The 20,289-nt window shown below is 44.9% G+C and overlaps 1 protein-coding gene and 1 long non-coding RNA gene across 2 annotated transcripts in view; one reads left to right on the top strand and one right to left on the bottom strand.

Annotated features, from left to right (window-relative positions):
• The window catches only part of LOC310699633, a 116,262-nt gene extending 110,829 nt beyond the window's left edge, over positions 1 to 5,433 (bottom strand). Inside the window, exon 1 of the long non-coding RNA XR_014522176.1 lies at positions 5,288 to 5,433. This is a non-coding gene — a long non-coding RNA (uncharacterized lncRNA). The remainder of the gene's footprint in view (positions 1 to 5,287) is intronic.
• Positions 660 to 19,331, top strand: LOC310699531 (TBC1 domain family member 24-like; the record flags this gene model as incomplete). Its single annotated transcript, XM_083487565.1, has 7 exons — positions 660 to 849; positions 8,505 to 9,537; positions 10,527 to 10,685; positions 14,059 to 14,122; positions 15,682 to 15,777; positions 16,760 to 17,024; positions 18,037 to 19,331. The coding sequence occupies 7 exons, from the start codon at positions 660 to 662 to the stop codon at positions 18,180 to 18,182; spliced, it is 1,953 nt and encodes a 650-aa protein (XP_083343691.1). The 3' UTR covers positions 18,183 to 19,331.
• Between the last annotated feature and the right edge of the window lie 958 nt (positions 19,332 to 20,289).

The following is a 20,289-nucleotide window of genomic DNA, read 5'->3' as shown; positions in this document are numbered from 1 at the left end:
AATTCCCAGCAACCCTTAACAAATTACAGTGCCCAGAATTCTTTGAGGGAAGGCATGAGCTTTGAATGTGCTTTAAAGGTGTAGTGTGTATGCAGCCTGTGTGAACAAAAGGCCTCCCCTGTGTAGCTCTGTGGTACATTTATAACAGCTTTCCCCTTTGTTTTTATACACTCTGAACCTCACAGCTTCGTCAGTTAAAACACTTGGCATTCACTGTTCACATGATTCTATTTCTATCTTCAAGTAGAAACAAAGGAACCAGCGGGAAGCAGTTGGAGAGCCAGTTTTGTTGTTTATGTTCCATCCTTTCAAGGACGTTTAAACAAGGACAGAAATCGAGAGACACCCCTACTTCCCCTCCCCTCTCCTCTGTATATTGGTATGTTTGTTTTTCTGGTACACATGGGACTCGTTTTCTTGTGATATTGCAAGGACCACACAGGGAAATAAAGTTTACCCTTGGAAAAATAAATGAGCCTTTTTAATGGTCCTGATGATATTTTGATCAGTATCTTGCCTATTTACACCCTGCTTGTCAGAGAGGCATATGGCGGGCATGAATGAGTGAGTAGGTGGGGGAACATTTTACTAGTGTTTACACCAAATAAGCATCTCCGTCGGGGAGGAGCTGGCTGCACAGGAGGCCTTGGGCCCAATAAATGAGGCACAGGAGCAAAGCTTCAACCAGGTCATTCGAGCAAGGACACGGGATGCTGCAGATTGGGCTGAGTTATACCAGCCCCACTGGGGCCCCCAGAGCAGATGTCCCTTTGGACAAAGCAAGGGCAAGGAAAACAGCAAACACCATGATGGGTGAGCTAAAGGAAGGCAACCTGGAGACCACACAAGGTAAGACATCTCCAATCAAACTTGCAGATCATCAAGAAGAGTCAGCCTAGATTTTACTGGTATCTATATACCAGAAGAGGGAGCGCGGGTGGCGCTGTGGGTAAAAGCCTCAGCGCCTAGGGCTTGCCGATCGAAAGGTCGGCGGTTCGAATCCCCGTGGCGGGGTGCGCTCCCGCTGCTCGGTCCCAGCGCCTGCCAACCTAGCAGTTCGAAAGCACCCCCGGGTGCAAGTAGATAAATAGGTACCGCTTACCAGCGGGAAGGTAAACGGCGTTCCGTGTGCTGTGCTGGCTCGCCAGATGCAGCTTTGTCACGCTGGCCACGTGACCCGGAAGTGTCTGCGGACAGCGCTGGCCCCCGGCCTCTTGAGTGAGATGGGCGCACAAACCCCAGAGTCTGTCAAGACTGGCCCGTTCGGGCAGGGGTACCTTTACCTTTTATATACCAGAAGGTGGCTTGAGCAGCCCAGACTAACAAACTGTTCACCTGGATGGAAGTGTTATTTGCTCTTTATGAGTAGTTAGTTGTAATAGTGCATTAGATCCAGGTGTTGCAGGGTTTTGCATTTGGCTGGGGTAGACCTGATGTCTGTTCTCTTCCTAGGGCTAGTACACAAACTGTGTGGCCACAGTTTCGCCACACCTGAACTACATACAGCAACCCAACAACTACATACAGCTTTAAAGCTCCAGGCATGCTCCCTGAGATGGGCTAGACAGAGGGAAGCATGCATTTACAGGCTGTTTCTGTTTCATTTCATTCTTTTATTATGCATGTTTTATTTGCACAATAGGTTTACAATGTACTGTACTAAAGAAAGCAAGACTTTCAGCAATTCAGCTTGTGTATGCATTATCAGTTTAAAATGCTAGTCGTTCTTTTTCTTAATTCAGATTGAAGCTGGTTTGGAGGAAATGAATCAAATTGCAGCATTTCCCAAGAAACGACAGTGTGTAAGCAGCTTCAGTCTAACCAGGCCCTTATTTCTGGATAGAGGCAAGGCATGCAGATATGGCACAAGCAGGAAGCTTTCTGTTGTATAAGCTAGCTATACTAACATAGTTTAAAAAGCAAATCCCAACTACAGAACAGCACAAGCTGCAGAATATAATGTTATCTGAGATATATTTATTTATCCATGTGCTGTTAAAAGACAACAACACCTCCTAAAAACACTTAACTACAAGTTTCAGTTACTGATGAAGCCACAATTTTTTCAGCAATTGCAAAACATTCCCTCCAACTACTCTTAGGTCATCGTTAACTAACTCTTTTTAGCAATTGCACAGTATTTCCCCCAGGGGGACTCAACTTCAACAGCAGAGCTAAAGAACTTGCCCACAGCACACATTTAATTTCAGAGGTTTTCATCTAATGCAGGAGTTTTATCTCTTGATCCATTTTCTCCAACATGTTTTGTTTACCTTGCCTTTTGTATATGATTTCCTTTGCCATGTAACTCTTTTGTTCCCAGGACTTTCCATATGGTTTATCCCAGGGATGTGTAAGGACCCCCCCCCCACTCTCTGTCTCATTCCCACCACAGCTGCAAGCCTTTTTTCTTCATTTCTTTCTTGCTCTCAGTTCTTTGGTTTCTATATTCTGACCTGCTCTCCGCTTTCCAAGTGATAAGAACAGGGCCAGCCCCGTTATAATGCAAAGTAGATCTAGCCAATTAGGGAAAGAGAATGTGACATACTCCTTGGTTCATTTTAAGGTGTGTCTGTGTGTGTTTTCCCTGGTGAAAATGTCCTTGCCGCCCCATATAATGAAGCTCAGAAATCCAGGATGATAGCGTAACTGCATTTATGAATTTTCTAACTCCAGCTTGTTTGTATGAATTTTCTAATTCCAGCTTGTTTGTATGAATTTTCTAACTCCAGCTTGTTTGTATGAATTTTCTAACTCCAGCTTCTGTATACCACCCATAAGCGCTGACTTATGTGGCACACTGGGTGCCCAGGTACCCACAAATTTTTAATGAAGGCCCCCCCCCAAGGTTCCACTCCACGGAGTGATCATACCACAGGGCCTGTGCATGTGACGTTGGCACACCCCCGCTACGTGCGTGAGTGATGTCAGCATGCTGCGGGTCATGCTGATGTCTTGTGCTCATGCTGCAGGGCATGCCGACACTACACAGGCACACTGCGATGGTGCCAGCATGCCCCAGGCACCCACTGTTTTGGGGCCAAGGTGGCGCACCTGATACCACCCTTCATCCGAAGATCTCAGGGCAGTTCACAGCATAAAATGTGTATTTAAGACATGATTCCCCCCTTCCCCTTTGTAAATGAAAGAGAAAACCTTCCCGATGCAGAGAAATCCATCATTATTATACCCATACAGTGGTACCTCGGGTTACAGATGCTTCAGGTTACAGACACTTCAGGTTAGACTCCACTAACCCAAAAATAGTACCTCGGGTTAAGAACTTTACCTCAGGATGAGAACAGAAATCACGCAGTGGCAGTGGGAGGCCCCATTAGCTAAAGTGGTACCTCAGGTTAAGAACAGTTTCCGGTTAAGAACGGACCTCCAGAACGAATTAAGTTCTTAACCCGAGGTACCACTGTATTGCTGGGTGTGGGGAGGTTGAGAGGATATGGTTTATATCAGTCCTGCACCCAGTGTTGCTTTACCCACTTTACTGGAAGGACGGCAAAGTTAAGAGTGTTGTATGACAACCCCGCTGTTGTTATTCTGGTTTGTTGCTGCTGTTGTTAAAGGGAAATGCAGGATGGACTGTGAAATTGGTTGTAGCAGCTGAGAAATTAATTAAAGGTACAGGGGTGAAGGGAGCTAGGGGAAAAAGTTTCAGTTGTGGGTGGAAGGACGTTATCTAGATGCCAGACATAGACAGAAGGTCTAGCCATTTAGAGAGAGAAATGGGCGTCAACATGGTGCATAAGTTTCTTAGAGGCCAGGCCTATCCATCTTGGATGACTATTCGTCACCAGATCTATCAGAAATGGTAGACATGTTCTTTGATGTCAGTTCTGCATGCATGTATACACCCTCCTGCATCTAAAATATTCCTGCAGAACACCAGTGAACTGGAGTGTGTCACTTTCCCAGACCCTGAAGAATATTACATCCCCAGGCTAGAAATAAAAAGCCAGGGATCAAATACATTAACATTATTTTGTTAAGTGCCTGAGACCCATCATTTGGGGAAACCATAGCTACAGACTCTGTAACTGCAATCAGGGCCTCCAAACTAACACCACCCTCTTCAGCTCCGAGGAGAGCAACAACTTCCAGATGGTTTTTTGCATTTGATTGTCACTCGCTACTCTCCCCTCCCCACCTTCTTTCCCCAAGCAATGAGCCATTGCAGCTGACACCCGTGTTTCTGTTCTGGCATTTCTATTTCTGTAGCATCTCTGCAGTACAAATTAATAATATAACAATGCTATAAATTGTTAGGCGACAGGTGTTAACTGAATGCTAAGCATTAGCACAGTTTAACTTGCAGCCATTATGAAGGATTCTGGGAAAACAGTTCTGGACCTTATCAACTCCAAACCTACAACAGCAAGTGTGCACTGAACTGTTATCTCTCCCACCTGCAGGACCATGCAAAATCACAGTGATATCACTCCCAGTATATTTCAGCTTTAACTATTCAACCTCTAAGGTGCTTTTGGAATTACTCTTCCCAATGTATCTTCTAAACCTAATGCAGGGATGAATAGCATTAGGACCTGGGCAGCCATTCTTGGAGGCATGCTATTCGGAACAGATTTTAGTAAAAACTTGCAAGTTCTTACTCTATCATGTCATCAGAGATGTCAACAGGATTTCCTGTAAACAGTATACTGTATAGGGATTAGGGTCCCTGCATCCCAACCCCCAATCTATTGACAAGAACTGCTGCTTAGGCAGATAGATTAATGTAACCTAGCCTAATTTAGAGGGCTGTTGCAAATGTAAAATGGGGAGGGGAGGAAAACATACACAATCTTGTGCTCTTGGGTAGAAAAGCAAAATGCAAATATATGCTACACAGCACATAGTTATCTGAAGAAGTGTGCATGCACACAAAAGCTTATACAGTGGTACCTCGGGTTACAGGTGCTTCAGGTTACAAACTCTGCTAACCCAGAAATAGTACCTCTGGTTAAGAACTTTGCTTCAGGATGAGAACAGGAATTGCATGGCGGTGGCACGGTGAAAGCGGGAGGCCCCATTAGCTAAAGTGGTACCTCAGGTTAAGAACAGTTTCAGGTTAAGTACGGACCTCCGGAATGAATTAAGTACTTAACCCGAGGTACCACTGCATTTGGATTTGTAAATTAAGAACTGTTCTCTTTGCTAAAAAAAAAAGACCAAGAAGATGCTGTGGCATCTTAAGGCCTTGCCAATTCGTAGTAGCAGGGCCTGTCCACTTCTTCATATACCATCAGATTTGATCAGTGTAAAAAAATACATCTACAGTGGTGCCTCGCAAGACGAAATTAATTCGTTCCGCAAGTTTTTTCTTCTTGCGAGTTTTTCGTCTTGCGAAGCACGGTTTCCCATAGGAATGCATTGAAAATCAATCAATGCGTTCCTATGGAGACCGTCCGGGGACAGAGGGGAAGCGCCACGCGCCTTCCCCTCTGTCCCCGGACCTGTTTAAAGCAAGGGGCGGCGGGGAGAAGATTGCTTCTCCCCATTGCCTGCCCCGCAATCTCCGGGGACAGAGGGGAAGGTGTGCGCGCCTTCCCCTCTGTCCCCGGACCTGTTTTAAAGCAAGGGAAGGGGCAGCGGGGAGAATCGCTTCTCCCCCGTTGCCGCCCCTTGGTTCAAAAGGGGTCCGGGGAGAGAGGGGAAGGCGCGCACACCTTCCCCTCTGTCACCTCTTTTGAAGCAAGGGGCGGAGGGGAGAAGATTGCTTCTCCCCGTTGCCGCCCCTTGGTTCAAAAGGGGTCTGTCCCCGGAGATTGCGGGGCTGGCAACGGGGAGAAGCGATATTCTCCCCGCCGCCCCTTGCTTCAAAAGAGGTCCGGGGACAGCGGGGAAGACGCGCTGTGCTTCCCCGCTATCCCCGGAGCTTGCGGGGCAAGCTTCGTTTTGCAAAGCAAGCCCATAGGGAAATGCGTCTTGCGAAGCGGCTAAGAAAACGAAAAACTCCTTCGTCTAGCGAGTTTTTCGTCTTCCGAGGCGTTCGTCTTGCGGGGCACCACTGTATCTGCTAGCTAACTGATGCGTCTGGTGGATATCGAACAGGTGAGACGGCAATTGGCTATAGAACATAGAAAAACAGTTTCAGGTTAAGAACAGACCTTCAGAACGAATTAAGTTCTTAACCTGAGGTACCACTGTACCCAGAACAAACTTAGTTGGTCTCTAAGGTGCTACTGAACATTTTAAAATTTTATTTATTTATTTTGACTGCATGAGACCAACACGGTTACGTACCTGAATCTAGAAGCACATAGTTAAATTATGGAAGAAACGCTCATGGGAAGCAGTGTTGGGATGTAGATGGTCATCAACTTAGATGGAAATAAAAAGAGGATTAGATAAATTGATGGAACATAAAGCTACTAGCCACAGTGACTAGGGTATGCTTTCATTGTATGCTTCTGAATACTAGTTACTTGAAACCATAGGAGGGGAGAGTGCTGCTGCATTTAGGTCTTGTGTTTAGCTTCCCACAGACCTCTGGGTGGCCACTGTAAAAACAGGATGCTGGACTAGATGGGCCACTGGCCTGAACTGGCAGGGCTCTTATGTTCTTACATCATTGCATTCACACACATCACATAAATACTGCAACACTATAAAAGTAGCCTCCTTGCTCTAACTGCAGTGTTTCACAATCCAGATATTTACAGCAAGATACCCAGGCAAACAAAAAGTTTGACAACCCTGATAGCTAACAGACACAGAAAGCTGTATACATTATTTAACAATACATTGCATGGGGCATTCCAACCTAAATTTTATTTTATTACTTATGTTTTAGCAGATCAGGAAGCAGGATCAATTAAGTATTAAACACACTGTGATTAATGTGACCTATATTCACCATGATTTCTAACGTTTCACCGGTTTTACGTTCTGTCTTCTATTTTAGAAAGCCCTAAACTCCATCATGGGGAGAATCAGCAAAGTAACCCATCTGTTTATTTTATGGCTGTCATCTGCAGCTGCAGGCATGACATCTCTTTTCTCCTGAGGAGGCCTTCCCAGGAAGTGGGTATTAATTGCCTGCCTGCCTGCCTGCCTGTCCCCACCTCTCTCTCATTTAAATGATAATCTACCTTGTTACTTGAAGAAGATGCAGTTGCCTGGCTCAGATTGCATGATATTATTCACGCCTTGATTGGCTTTTCACAAGCCTGCCTCTGGAACACTGAACGGCCCATATCATCAAGCAGGTGGTTACCCTTTTGCCCATGCCAACAATTTCACATTAGGAGATTCTGATTTCAGATCTAAATGGAGTTGAAGCTTTCTGAAGGAAGCCTATGGAATACTTCCTAGCTTCCTGAACTCCCTACTCCCTCAGAGAATATGTGCTTGGGTGATTTTAGGCTCCAAATACAGTCTGGGAAAATGCACTTTGAAAATCCTGTTGCTATGCAAATACCGTATTTTTCTCTCTATAAGACGCACCAGACCACAAGATGCACCTAGTTTTTGGAGGAGGAAAACAAGAAAAAAAATATTCTGAATCTCAGAAGCCAGAACAGCAAGAGGGATCGCTGCGCGGTGAAAGCAGCAATCCCTCTTGCTGTTCTGGCTTCTGGGATAGCTGCGCAGCCTACATTCGCTCCATAAGACGCACACACATTTCCCCTTACTTTTTACGAGGGAAAAAGTGAGTCTTATAGAGCAAAAAATACGGTAGTTCCTTTTGCCTTTTTGTACCACTTTAAGATAAAGCGTGGTTTATAAATCAGTTTTAGAATACCATTTATTCATTCTAACAATGCCTAATGATTTTGATTTCCTAACCAACAAACCTATGTTTATATGTAACATAATGTGTATATGGATCTACATTCTCTGTGCCGGGGATTAGAAACCCCTTTTCAGCCCAAGGGCCACATTACTTTCTGGGGGCCACATGCTATTTCTGAGCAAGGCCAGAGGCAAACATGGGTGGGGCAATGAATTGAAGTTTTACCCTTGGACAGTAGGCTAGTTTCTACACACGCTCTCACACCCTTTATCTCTGCTCCACCCAAGGAAGTAAGAGTTAAAAGACACATTCCAGCCTGGCAAAAACACTCAAGGAGGGTGAGAAGCAAGGCTAATGGTGGGTATGGCTTTGAGAGAGTCCCAAGGACCAGACAGAGAGACTAGAAGGGCCACATTCAACCCGCCAGGCCACCACCCTTGCTCTATGCTTACTCACATTTAAATGTTTTGTTGTTCTACCTTTTTAAGTAATGATGAGCAGATAGTTTTTATTTACATGAGAGATGGAAGCATCCCCAAATACCTAGAAGACTAAATAAAAGCCTGTGAGGTGACAAGTGATAACTATGACTGGTGCTTGTGTTTAAATTTTAAGCGGGAATTGTCTGTGGTTGCAATTCCCAAGAGACTGGATAAAATCCCAGTGCTTTTCACCCACAGTTGTCAGGAACAGTTTAATCAATCTGCCCGATGGTGAGATGTGAATTGTGCTGAACCATGGTGCTTTTGCTCCACAGAGACCACCGATCTATCTAAGGCCTCCTTGCAAATCCCTTCGGTGGTTGCGATGGACATGGACGCAGCCTCCTGCTTATGCTGTAGCGAATTTGTGGACCAGAACAAGATGCCCAAGCTGAACGAGCAGCAGGACAGTCAGGAGCACCTGTTTGGCAAGTCTATGAAGGAGCTCAAAAAGCTGGGGAGGGAAGGGCGCTGGGCAGGAAGTCACGCTCTGAGGGCGCAGGCTTATCAGCATGTAATCCAGCACATCCCGTGCATGCTCATGACCCCTGACGCCGAAGTCTACAGAGATGTTGCCAGCAAGCTGTTTGAAGCCCCGAACGAGAGCTTCGACCCATTACCTGAATTCCTGGAAGGAAGCATCATGCCCGAATACTGCCTCTCTGAAGAAGGGGTAATTGCAGTGAAAAGGATACTCATCTGCATTTCCAGCTTGTACCCCGACATCACCTACTGCCCCCTGCTTCCTGCTGTGACTGCCCTGATGCTCCATTACAGCCAAGGCGAGGCCCAGTGCTTTGAGGACACTTGCCGGCTCCTCTACTGCAACGCTCCCCACACCTCCTACATCGACCACTCCTTCCTCACCCACGAGGCTTCGTGCATGACCTTTGGGGACCTGGCCAACAAACACTGCCCAGCTGCCCACCGCCTGATAGCGAGCTCATCGGACAACATCTTTGAGGTGTATTCCGACTGGCTGGTCTGGCTTTTCGATGGCCTCCCGTTCGATTATGTCATCCGCATTTTTGACGTGTACCTTTTGGAGGGGCAGAAAGTCCTCTACCGGATCGCGCTGGCCCTGCTCAAGCAGTTCCAGCTGTCCATGGCTTCGCAAGGCTTGGAGGTGGTGGATATCAAAGGGAGCTTGTGGGGTTTCATGCGGGACATTCGTGAGCACATGACCACCGACAAGCTTCTGGAAAAGGCATTCAGCATCCGGCTTTTCTCCCGCAAAGAAATCTGGCTCCTTCAAATGGCTAACAGGAAGGCATTAGTGGAGAAAGGAGTGACCGCAGTGCAGCACAGGTACAAAAGGCCATGAGGCACCATCCAGTTAGATCAGTCAGTAGAACATGAGACTCTTAATCTCAAGGTTGTGGGTTCAAAAGATTTCTGCATTGCCGTGGGTTGGACTAGAGGACCCTCATGGTCCCTTCCAACTCTACAGTTCTATGATTCTATGAAGGATCTCCTTTACATCCTACTTTAGATATTGCACATTCTCTTTTGAGAAGCACTCCACCAAACATTACGGCTAAGTCAGTTACAGAGCACTCTACAGTACAGCTACAGATGACCAGAGACATTCAGTCCCCATAAGATAATCTCATACAGATTTTTTCCCCTGCTACCATTATGGTCCCCACTTTAAACAGTCATGACCTGCGACTAAAGAATTCTGGGAGCTGTAGTTTGTTAAAGGTGCTGAAAGTTGATAGCAGCCCCCTATTCCCTTCCTAGAATTACAATTTGCAGAGTTCCCTGGGGATTGATTGTTAAACCACTCTGGAAATAGTAGCTCTGGGAGAGGAACAGGACTCTCCCAACAACTCTCAGCACCTTTAACTAATTACAGCTCCCATAATCCTTTGGGGGTGGAAATCATGACCGATAGTGCTTCAAATGTATGGTATGATTGTGGCCTCTGTATAGAAGCACAAAAAGGACCAGGATTGTCCCAAGTGACAAAGGGATTTAGGAAGCACAAAGGCCCATGACATTGGTAAAGTGATATTTCTGGGTCAGCTGCTTTAGAATTAATCTATACCACATTGCCAATTGTTGTATTCGTTCTCGAAAAAGTAATTGCCTTGACTAATTTTGGATCTCATTCTTTGGAACTGACACAGCAGTCTGTTATGTCTACTACCATTGGACATAACATATGAAGAGCTGATTGTGTGTTTGGTTAGTAGTATCTTTGGAAGAAAAATCTTTGTCCTCAGGATCGGGATCTATGGAGCTATTTACAGTACAGGATTAATTATTTCCCCCTTCTCTCCTCTGCTGTACAGGCAACCATTTCACCTCACTGTGAATGCCCACAATTTCTCTTCTACCATTGTTACTGCTCAGGAAATGCGTGTTGTCTGGTCCTGGATCCCCGAACGATTTTCTTTGTTCTCACCTGTCCGCATATTCTCAACTTCAGAAAATGGATACAGCTTGCAGAGGTAAGTTGGCATCCGCACAGTGAGTTTCAAACCATCAGAATTCTCAACAGGATAAAGAAAATGAACAGAAAGGTTAAAACATTTGGGGCTTTTTAGTTTAGTTATAAGGCAAGTAATGGGAGACACGATAAGGTTTTATAAAATTATGCATGGTGAGAAGAAAAGCTTTTTTTCATCTCTCCTAATACTAGAACCTGGGGCCATCCGGTGAAGCTGAATGTGGGAAGTTTCAAGATGCATAAAAGGAAATACTTCTTCACATAGTACATAGCTAAACCAGTGGAGAGAGATTTTTCTCTCTCTTCCACAGAAGACTTGGGACTATCCAGTGAAGACTCAGGGCAATCCTTTGCACAGTGCATAGCTAACCTATGGAATGACCACTAATTTGGATGGCTTTAGAAGGAAATGAGAAAAAAAATCATGGATATGGGTATCAATGGTTACGAGCCACAACAAGGCTTGTTCATTCAGGGAGGCTTGGGGAATAATTCAGGGTTGTGGAGGAAATGAGGTACCGGTAATATCCTGTGAAGTGTGTTACTTTGCCTTGGAATGGTGCGTTGTGTTTCGGTTAATTATGTATTTTGTGTTCTCACTTTGTATCTTTATGTTGTGAACCACCCTGTGACCTTCAGATGAACAGAGCAGTGCCGGTTTTACATATAAGCTAAACAAGCTATAGCTTAGGGCCCCACTCTCTTGGGGGCCCCCAAAAAATGTAAAGGAAAAAACACCTGGATGTACATTTCCAAAATATAAGATAAAAAAACAAATAAAATAAAACGTACATACAGCAACAGTGTTTTGTGTTGTGTAGGCTCCTATGATGTGTAAATAATGGGCCCCGCCTGCTAGCCTGCTCCCTAAAATATTCAACACAAAAAACAGTGACAATTTGTTGTTGACAGCTGGACATACAAAGGGTCCCATTACCTTCAGTAGCTTAAAAGGTAAAGGGACCCCTGACTGTTAGGTCCCGTCGTGGACGACTCTGGGGTTGCGGCGCGGCACTCATCTCGCTTTACTGGCTGAGGGAGCCGTTGTACAGCTTTCATATCATGTGGCCAGCATGACTAAGCCACTTCTGGCGAACCAGAGCAGCACACGGAAACGCTGTATACCTTCCCGCCGGAGTGGTACCTATTTATCTACTTGCACTTTGATGTGCTTTCAAACTGCTAGGTTGGCAGGAGCTGGGACTGAGCAATGGGATCTCATCCCGTCGAGGGGATTCAAACCACCGGCCTTCTGATCGGCAAGCCCTAGACTCTGTGGTTCAACCCACAGCACCACCTGCGTCCCTTCAGTAGCTTAGGGTCTCATCAAACCTAAATCTGGCCCTGGAAAGGAGGCACACAAATTTAATAAATAACAACAAGTTATCTGTTGGAGGCAGTATGCCTCTGAATGCCAATTTCTGGGAATCACAAGTGTGGAGACTACTGTTGCACTCAGATTCTGTTTGCGAGCTTCCCAGAAGCAACTAGTTGGCTACTGTGAGAACATGATGGTGGACTGTTGCTTATTATTCAGGGCATTTATCTAGGCTTAAGAATTAATGTGAGAATGTGCCCCAATGAATTATTATTATTATTTTTGCACAGGAATTGCCATAGGGATAATGTTTGTTTAAAACATTTCTTCAGCCAAAAGGGCTCCCAAGGTAGCTGACATGAGATCGATAATAGTGTGTGCCCTCAGACTAGCATGACACAACGTGATAAAAAGGGAATAAGAAAACTCCAGGAATGGTTTTTAAAGATTGTATAAGGATCAGTTGGGGTGGAAACAGTTGAGGAAGAGAAGGAGCAAAATGGAGCTGACCTCTCTGGAGTGGTCCTGCTTCCCTTCTCTTCCTCTGCTCCAGGCTGATGGAAAGGAAGTGTTCCTATGCTTCTGACCCATAACCTTTATGTTGCTTGGAGAGAAGTCTTTTGGAATCAGGACTGACTAAAAGCAAAAGGCAAAAAAACTGTACAATATCATGTTAAGATTTCAATGCAACACACAAATAAGCGATGGGAAAGACTGCTTAAATTTGCTCCATGGATCATTTGGAGGCTGCTGCCAGTGTTGTCCTCCCCCCCCCCCCCCACCGCTGTTTTGAAAATGTGCATGCAGAAGCGGCTATAGGGATGCAGCCTGCTAATGTCAGAAGGGTCAACCATGAATTTGTGATGACTACCTTGGAAAGTTCCCAGGACTCACTTTGCAGGCCTTGCATCTCATACTAGCACCTGGCCATTCTGTCATTACAAAGAGATGGGCCTCGAGCTATTTTCTATTGACATTTCCAAAATAAAAGAACGTAAATATTGAAGTCTGGCCAGGTACACTGGGACATATGTAACAACAGCAAATCTTGTTAGAAAACAGCCCTGATGGTCTGCTTGGTAGAAGTGTGAAAGCTCCCCCTGCCCTCTCAGAAGATATATAGTAGGATCTGATCAGTGTCACAGTCCTGGGGCAAATAATAGTTAAGACACACCCACCTCCAAAGAAATATACTTTCGCAATCACAATTAAGCCGCCTGATTTCAGACCTAGGAATCGTATGTCAAGATCCTGCATGCACCCCTGAGATTATGTTGTGCTTAAAATTTTATCTGAGCAATTACCTGCACCACTGAGCAAAAATTCTGGCTTCAAACTCCACATAGCATGCCAGCTTTGCCTGTTATTACACATCCCTAAACAATACTGAAAATGAACGAAGGAGTGTTTTTGCCACCTCTCCTTTATGAGTTTGCAAAGGCTGCCTGTTTAACACAGCAATGGTAAGCACGAGGAGATTGATGACTGTCACTACGTACTGCTATTCCTCCAGGTATTTAAACTAGTAGCGTCCAGACCTATCGAAAGTGATGCACAGACAGATTTCTCAGTGATGCATGAAAACACCAAAGGGATGAAGTTACATCCAACTTCTGCAGAGACCTTGCAGTATCAGTGTTGCAACTCCATCTCCTCCCTGCATTACTTCTTCTTTCACCAGCAGTGGACTTAGTCCAAAAAATCCTCCCCCAAACCCAGGCAGGAGGATGCAAAGCATCATGGGGTCCAGCCAAAGAAGAAACAGAAGAGCATAGAGTGCAACAGGCAGTTTGGGTGGCTTACACGAGCCTTTGGCCTGATCCAGCAGGACTCTTGTTCTTAATGTGGAAAGCATGCAGTGGATCTGGATGATTATGCAGGAAGCCTGTTTTGCTTGCACCTTGATGCTTTCATTGCCCCAGGCTTCCTAGTAATGCAATAAAGTAGAATGTACTGTGCTGACAGGTCACAGTCCATTCGACTTCCACCTCAGTGCTATAATGGGATTGCTTTCCCTGACATTAGTTCATCCTTCTTCCATCTTTGTTTCTTGCAGGTTTTATTCCTGCTGTGAAGGCTACGAACCAACGGTACTGCTGTTAAAAACCACACTGGGGGAAGTAAGTCTCTTCTGAGCATCCGAGAGACCTGTGGGTCGGGCCTTTCTTCTATGGGTCTAGGCTGAAAACGCAAATAACAGAAATGTCAGAAACCATCAGCAGGGTACTCTGTAAACTCTGCCTGGACTAGAAACAAGTCCCAAAATTGTCTGCTGAAGGATCCTCGCTGAATAGTGAACACAAGCATTTGTTCGTTCATATCTGTAACTCACTCTGATGCTTGCCAAATCGGGAAGAGTGGCGATCGTGGAGGCAAATTGAGATCTGGGTCAGAATGGTTAGGAAGGCTATAAAGAGCATCTGTTTCGAGACACAGGACAGTACAGGTTACCTTACCCCCAGGTGAAAGGGATGCTTCCAAACAGTACTGTTCTTTCAGAATTGATAGAAGGCACTATTACTTTTCTTGGGTCACTCCTAAAGACAGCAATACTGGGCAAGCAAAGCTATTTTGTCATAACAAATGAATGAGTGTATTTATTCGTAACTGTGCTACTTTGGATGTCAGTTACATGCCAGTTGCATATCTGTTTCACTCCTAAGAAAGGAAAAAGAACCATAACTGAGTTCTGTTCCACCAAGTTTTCATACTCAATAGGGAGCTGCAGCCAAGGACAACGCATTGCTTTCCACTCACAATCTTAAGTGTACACTTCAAAATGTAACACGTGAAATGGTCCAGGCTTTCCTTTAACTAAAGTGACATTGACACATTATGGGTGGTGCTTATCTTCATGGCTGGGTACCTGAAGGAACACTTGCTTCCACCTCAACCTGCTCAGGCCCCCCTCTCTGTCTATGTCAGCCTTTCTCAACCTGTGGGTCCCCAGATGTTGTTGAACTACAACTCCTATCACCCCTAGCTAGCAAGGCCAGAGCTCAGGGGTGATGGGAGTTGTAGTCCAACAACATCTGGGGACCCACAGGTTGAGAACCACTGGTCTAGGTGATCAGAGGTGAGTGAGGAGAGGCCTTTTCTGTTGTGGGGCTTTGCCTCTACAATCTTCTTTCCAAGAAGGCTCAGCCTTCAGGTCTTTAACAAAAGTCCTGTCTTTTATTTTGCTCTTTAAAGTTTATAACTTTTTAATGTTCTGGTTTCATGCTGTTTTGCTTAAAACTTTTTAAAAGAAGGCTTGAATTATAGCGTGTAATTCATGTTTCTTTGATTTGTTAGACACCCCAGATCTGCATGTCATTGAAGGGAAGACACATTTTAAAATTTAGTTTAATTAACAGCGAGAGATCACAAATTACAAACCTTAAGCTCTCTGTCAATCCAAAGTCCCTATCCTAATATTTGCTCCAGTTTTATCTGCTTATTATGCTGTCATAAAATGGCTGAAAGACTGTGATAGTATCTCATTTTGTGACACTACTCTATTTGGTACATAGCCATATCCAATAATGGCTGTGCTGCTCCAATTAAAGCGTTCGAAGGGAGTGACCCTATCAATCTTCTGTGATAAAATATATATATTTGGCTCCTCAGCTCTTTCTGAGATCCTCTAGGAATGACAAATGACAGAATTTATTGCTTCTTGCCTCTTCCTTCCATACAGGTGTGTGGAGCATTTCTGTCCTCTGACTGGAGCGAAAGGAAAAAAAGTGGGGGGACATCAAGTTTCTTTGGCACAGGAGAATGCTTTGTTTTCACAGTGAGTCTAAAATTTATTCCCGCAATGGAGATTGGGTTGATTTTACAATTTTTAAAGTCCTTTTATTCATTGGCCTTCAACTGGTAGGTCACAGCCTGACCAATACTGGATCACAGTGCGAACTAAAGTGGGTCCCACCAGCAGCACCAACACCATATACCTAAATAAGCAGTAAAAATTAAATGTGGGCCTCAAAATGCATTTTCAGGCTAAAGTTGATGCCCACTCTGCCTATCCCAAAATGTAGCTGTGAGTCTCAACACCCCTACTAGGTAAGGCGGCTAGCTAGCTCTAGAAGAGGGCAGGGCTCTACCTGTTGCAATTTCCTCTTCTTCGCCACCTTGTTCTGAAAGCGCAGCATGGCATGTGAGCACAGTGGGCTTCCTGCATGTAGTCAGGGATGACTGGGACTGCAGTCCAAAATCAGCTGGAGACCCAAGTTTGGAAAACCCTAGTCTAGATTATCTTGAAGGTTCCCTCCAAGCCTTAAATTCGATGTGCACTATGTTCATATTGAGGTTACCAGGAGTTCAGTTGGAACCAGTTCCCTCAAGGAGTCATGCCCTGGGGCATAGCTTTCCAATCTCTGTGCCGTGACACTTTAGTGTGTTGCCTCCAGTGTGTAGGTGTGCCGCATGAAAACTCCCTGCGCGCCTCCCAGGGCTGGAAAGTTTGACCTCCAGTTTGCTAGTAAAACTAAATGACTGTGTTGCGAAATAATGCATGTTGAAAAAGTGTGTCACCAACATGAAAAGTTTGGAAAGCTCTGTCCTAGGGGAAGGGCCACAGCTCGGAGTAGCACATAGTGCCAAGTTCAATCTCTGGCACCTCCAGGGCTAGGAGAGACCCCTCCCTGAAACCCTGGGGAGCTGCTGCCAGTCAGATGGGCTCAGGCCCTATGTGCTCTCCTGTTCCTGTGCTGCCCTAGCAGAGCAACCGCAATGGAAAAATATACTTGATTTATGTCATTTTGCTTTGAAAGGTTCACCCAGAAATGGAGAGATATGAGTGGGTGTTCATCAAGAAGCCGGAACAAGCTAAAGCTCTGCCTCGATCCCCACGCCCGCGCTCTCCATCTCCCTTCTCTTCCGAAGGTCACTCAACAACCAGCTCAAACCACCTCACTGTGCCAGTGTTGGACATGATTAAATACCGCCTCTCTCCATTCCTGGCTATTCGACACTTCAAGCTGCCTTCCAAAACAGCCTCCATGTTCATGTCTGGAACTCAGAAAGAGATCATCATAGGTAGCTATGCTTCTACTATGACACTATAGCTGTCACAGAGACCATAGTGCCACAGACATTTCTGGCACCCAGGACTGGCCCTATCATTAGAGCGGGGAAGCTGCCTCAAGCAGCAGTTGCTGGCAGGGAAGGGAGGCAGCAGTGGCATGGTGTTGTTGGGGTAGAACTGAATGTGCCATGTGACCTGTCCTGCACAAACACCTAAACATTGACCATGCTGGTTGGGTCTGATGGGTGTTGCAGTTTAGCAACAGATCCCACATCCCTGCTGTTAGGGGTAAAGGATAAACCAAAACATTTCATAGAGGAACTGAGCACAAATATTATCAACTTGACAGCCTACCAGTGATGTTACAATGAGGCCGGACTGCTTGCATGCAGCAATATACACCTATGGACTACACTATTTGCATGCAGAATAAGGCATTAATCTAAACTGAGAGAACTTTGTGCTCATATATAATTTAGGGGTGCTGTGCTATACGTGAGCAACCTAGCAGCACACACAGCTTGAGAATACTATGCCTACTGATGACAGCCACTAGGAGGCTACATGATCACATTAGCACAGAAAATATTCCCAAGTACTTTGGCGTAAGATAGGCATATGCCTTTCCAGTTTAAAAGCTTATTTTGGAGCTCCTTGCAAACCGTGTTGAAATTTAGGTCAGGTTTAGTCTCTGGAAATGCAAGATTAATCCCTTCGCTGTCTTTCACCAGTTCAATTATTTAGACGAAGCCATTTGAATGGTTGTTACTATGTTTCAGCAGGTGGTTTGCTGACAGAGTAACTATAATGAAAAGGAACTAGTTTTGCAAAATACCAAATTTGGGGCCGATATACCGTACACACATTTCTTTTCTGTGCCCCTGCATATGCTGCTGTCCTCCAATCAGAGTGTTTCAGATTTAACTTCACAGCAATGAAATCTGCTACTGATCATACAACAGAGGACAGCATTTCAGTTTGCTTTTCACAGCTCACAACAAATCTCTGTTCATTTCCCCCCAGGTGGAGGAGGAGGCCAAGCTCTGTTTATTGACGCTGATCTGCATCATGGGAGAACGGAGCACTGCGAAACATTTGACAACCCTCCTCTCTGCCAAGAAAACTTCCAGGTGCAGCTTCTAGAAGTCTGGGGCTTTCAAAACTCCTGATAGCACCAATGAGATACAATATTTCAGACTGGCATTCGTCTCCACAGCACTGGGCATGACAACTGGTAGTGAAAGAAATGACACAAGGTGGTATCTGGAGATGTAAGGAGCAGAACATTTTCACACATTTTGGAAACTGTCCACTAATGCGAGACTTTTGGCACTAGGCTTTCTAGTGAACAATACGAACAAAGGGAAATAGTCCCAACCAACTATAAATAAGATGAGGGGAAATGGGATAAAAATGTGAATAAACTGATGTAGTAGCTATAGTACAGTGGTACCTCGGGTTGCAGACACTTCAGGTTACAGACGCTTCAGGTTACAGACTCCGCTAACCCAGAGATATTACCTCAGGTTAAGAACTTGGCTTCAGGATGAGAACAGAAATGGCACGGTGGCAGCGGGAGGCCCCATTAGCTAAAGTGGTGTCTCAGGTTAAGAACAGTTTCAGGTTAAGAACGGACCTCCAGAACGAATTAAGTGCTTAACCCGAGGTACCACTGTATATGGAAAGTATTTTAATAAGATGGAATACCAGCTAAAACAGGGGTCGGCAACCTAAGGCCCATGAGCCACAAGCAGCCCACAGGGGTCGTTTAACTAGCCCACGAGCTGCCCCTGAACCGAGCTGCCTGCTTGGCAAGCCCCTGCGAGCTGCACTAAACTGGCACAGTGTGGCGACTCGCTTCTGCGGCGCCGAAAATCGCGTCCATGCATGCGGAGATGCTGAAAATTGTGGGTGCATGCGCTATCTGGCCCACAGAGGGATCTCCGCTGGAGTGAACTGGCCCAGGTGTGGTAAACCTTGCTGACCCCTGAGCTAAAACCAATGTATGTCTCTAAGGCTTTCTGGTGATAAAAAAAAATATATTATTTTACCACAGGGATGAGAAACCTGTGACCCTCCAACCTGTTGTTGGACTCCATCTCCTACAACTATGACCATTGGCCATGTTGTTGGGGCTGATGGGAGTTGGGAAGCCACATCTTCCCAACCTCTGCTTTTTGTCATTTGCTCTGAAAACTCTTCTACTTAGATGTCTGAAAGGTTTAATTTTAATGAAGATACAGAAACGGTCACATTCTGCTCCCTTTTATTAGACAAACCGAATGGAAATTTCCAAGGACTCCTTTTATATTGGATTGTTTGGGGCAAAGATAGATGGTAGCTTAATAATAAGAATGCCACATACTAGAGCAAAAGAACAGCAGTTTTTAAAAAATGTGTTTATAAATCATTGAAATAATAAATTCTAAGGTAATGTATATCAATCTATTTTTTTGTGTATGATGCATTTTCCTTCAGGTATCCATATTTTGAAATATGTACTGTTTTTCAAATTTTGTTATAATAAATAATGCTTTTGAAGCATGTTCCCACATGTGAAATGTTGCTGCCATGTGCTCCATTTAACACATCCTCTTTTTTTCCCATTTTCACTTCTCCACACTGAGTGGGGAAGGGAGGCTCTTAAGATAATATTTAATCTTTGTATGCAACTCATAACCAAATCCTTTGTTTCCCAGCTATTTTATTTTATTCTTGATTGGGGGTTTTTTGGTCACCCTACAAACGTTACATAATTCCCACCCCAAATACAACCAACCTGTGTAATATAAACTTTGTTACAGTGACTTAATGATTACTGTCTGGAGCTTTCTTTCTTGCCCCATAAGATTATGATACTATTAAGCAGAGGGACGAACAACTGTCTTTAAAATTACCTGACTCTATGAGAAATAGTATACATTGGCTTAACTGTTGTGCAGGGTGGCTGATTTTGCCAGCAAGGGGGGGGGGGGAGAGAGAGAGAGAGAGAGAGAGAGAGAGAGAGAGAGAGAGAGCGCAACCAACATTGTACCCTTGGCCCTTAATTCTTGCCTCTCTTTTTAAAATGTAATTCTGGAGAATAAAAGGCCACATTTGTAAAGCTCCTGTTACATTCAGCAGCACTTGTTATGCACACCTGTGTCGTTCTGCATCTGTACGACAGACTCAGACAGACAAGCAGGTAGCCTCTCCCTATGGCCAAAACAAGAGTTCAGAATGCCCTTGAGCCACCACAGACCTTCTCAAGAAAAAGGCAGGAGACATCTGGTGACT

The sequence above is a fragment of the Podarcis liolepis genome (genome assembly GCF_965112155.1).
Source record: "Podarcis liolepis genome assembly, chromosome: 2".
NCBI classification, from domain to species: domain Eukaryota; kingdom Metazoa; phylum Chordata; class Lepidosauria; order Squamata; family Lacertidae; genus Podarcis; species Podarcis liolepis.
The sequence above is the reverse complement of the archived record's forward strand: the minus strand, read 5'-3'. Positions and strand labels throughout refer to the sequence as shown.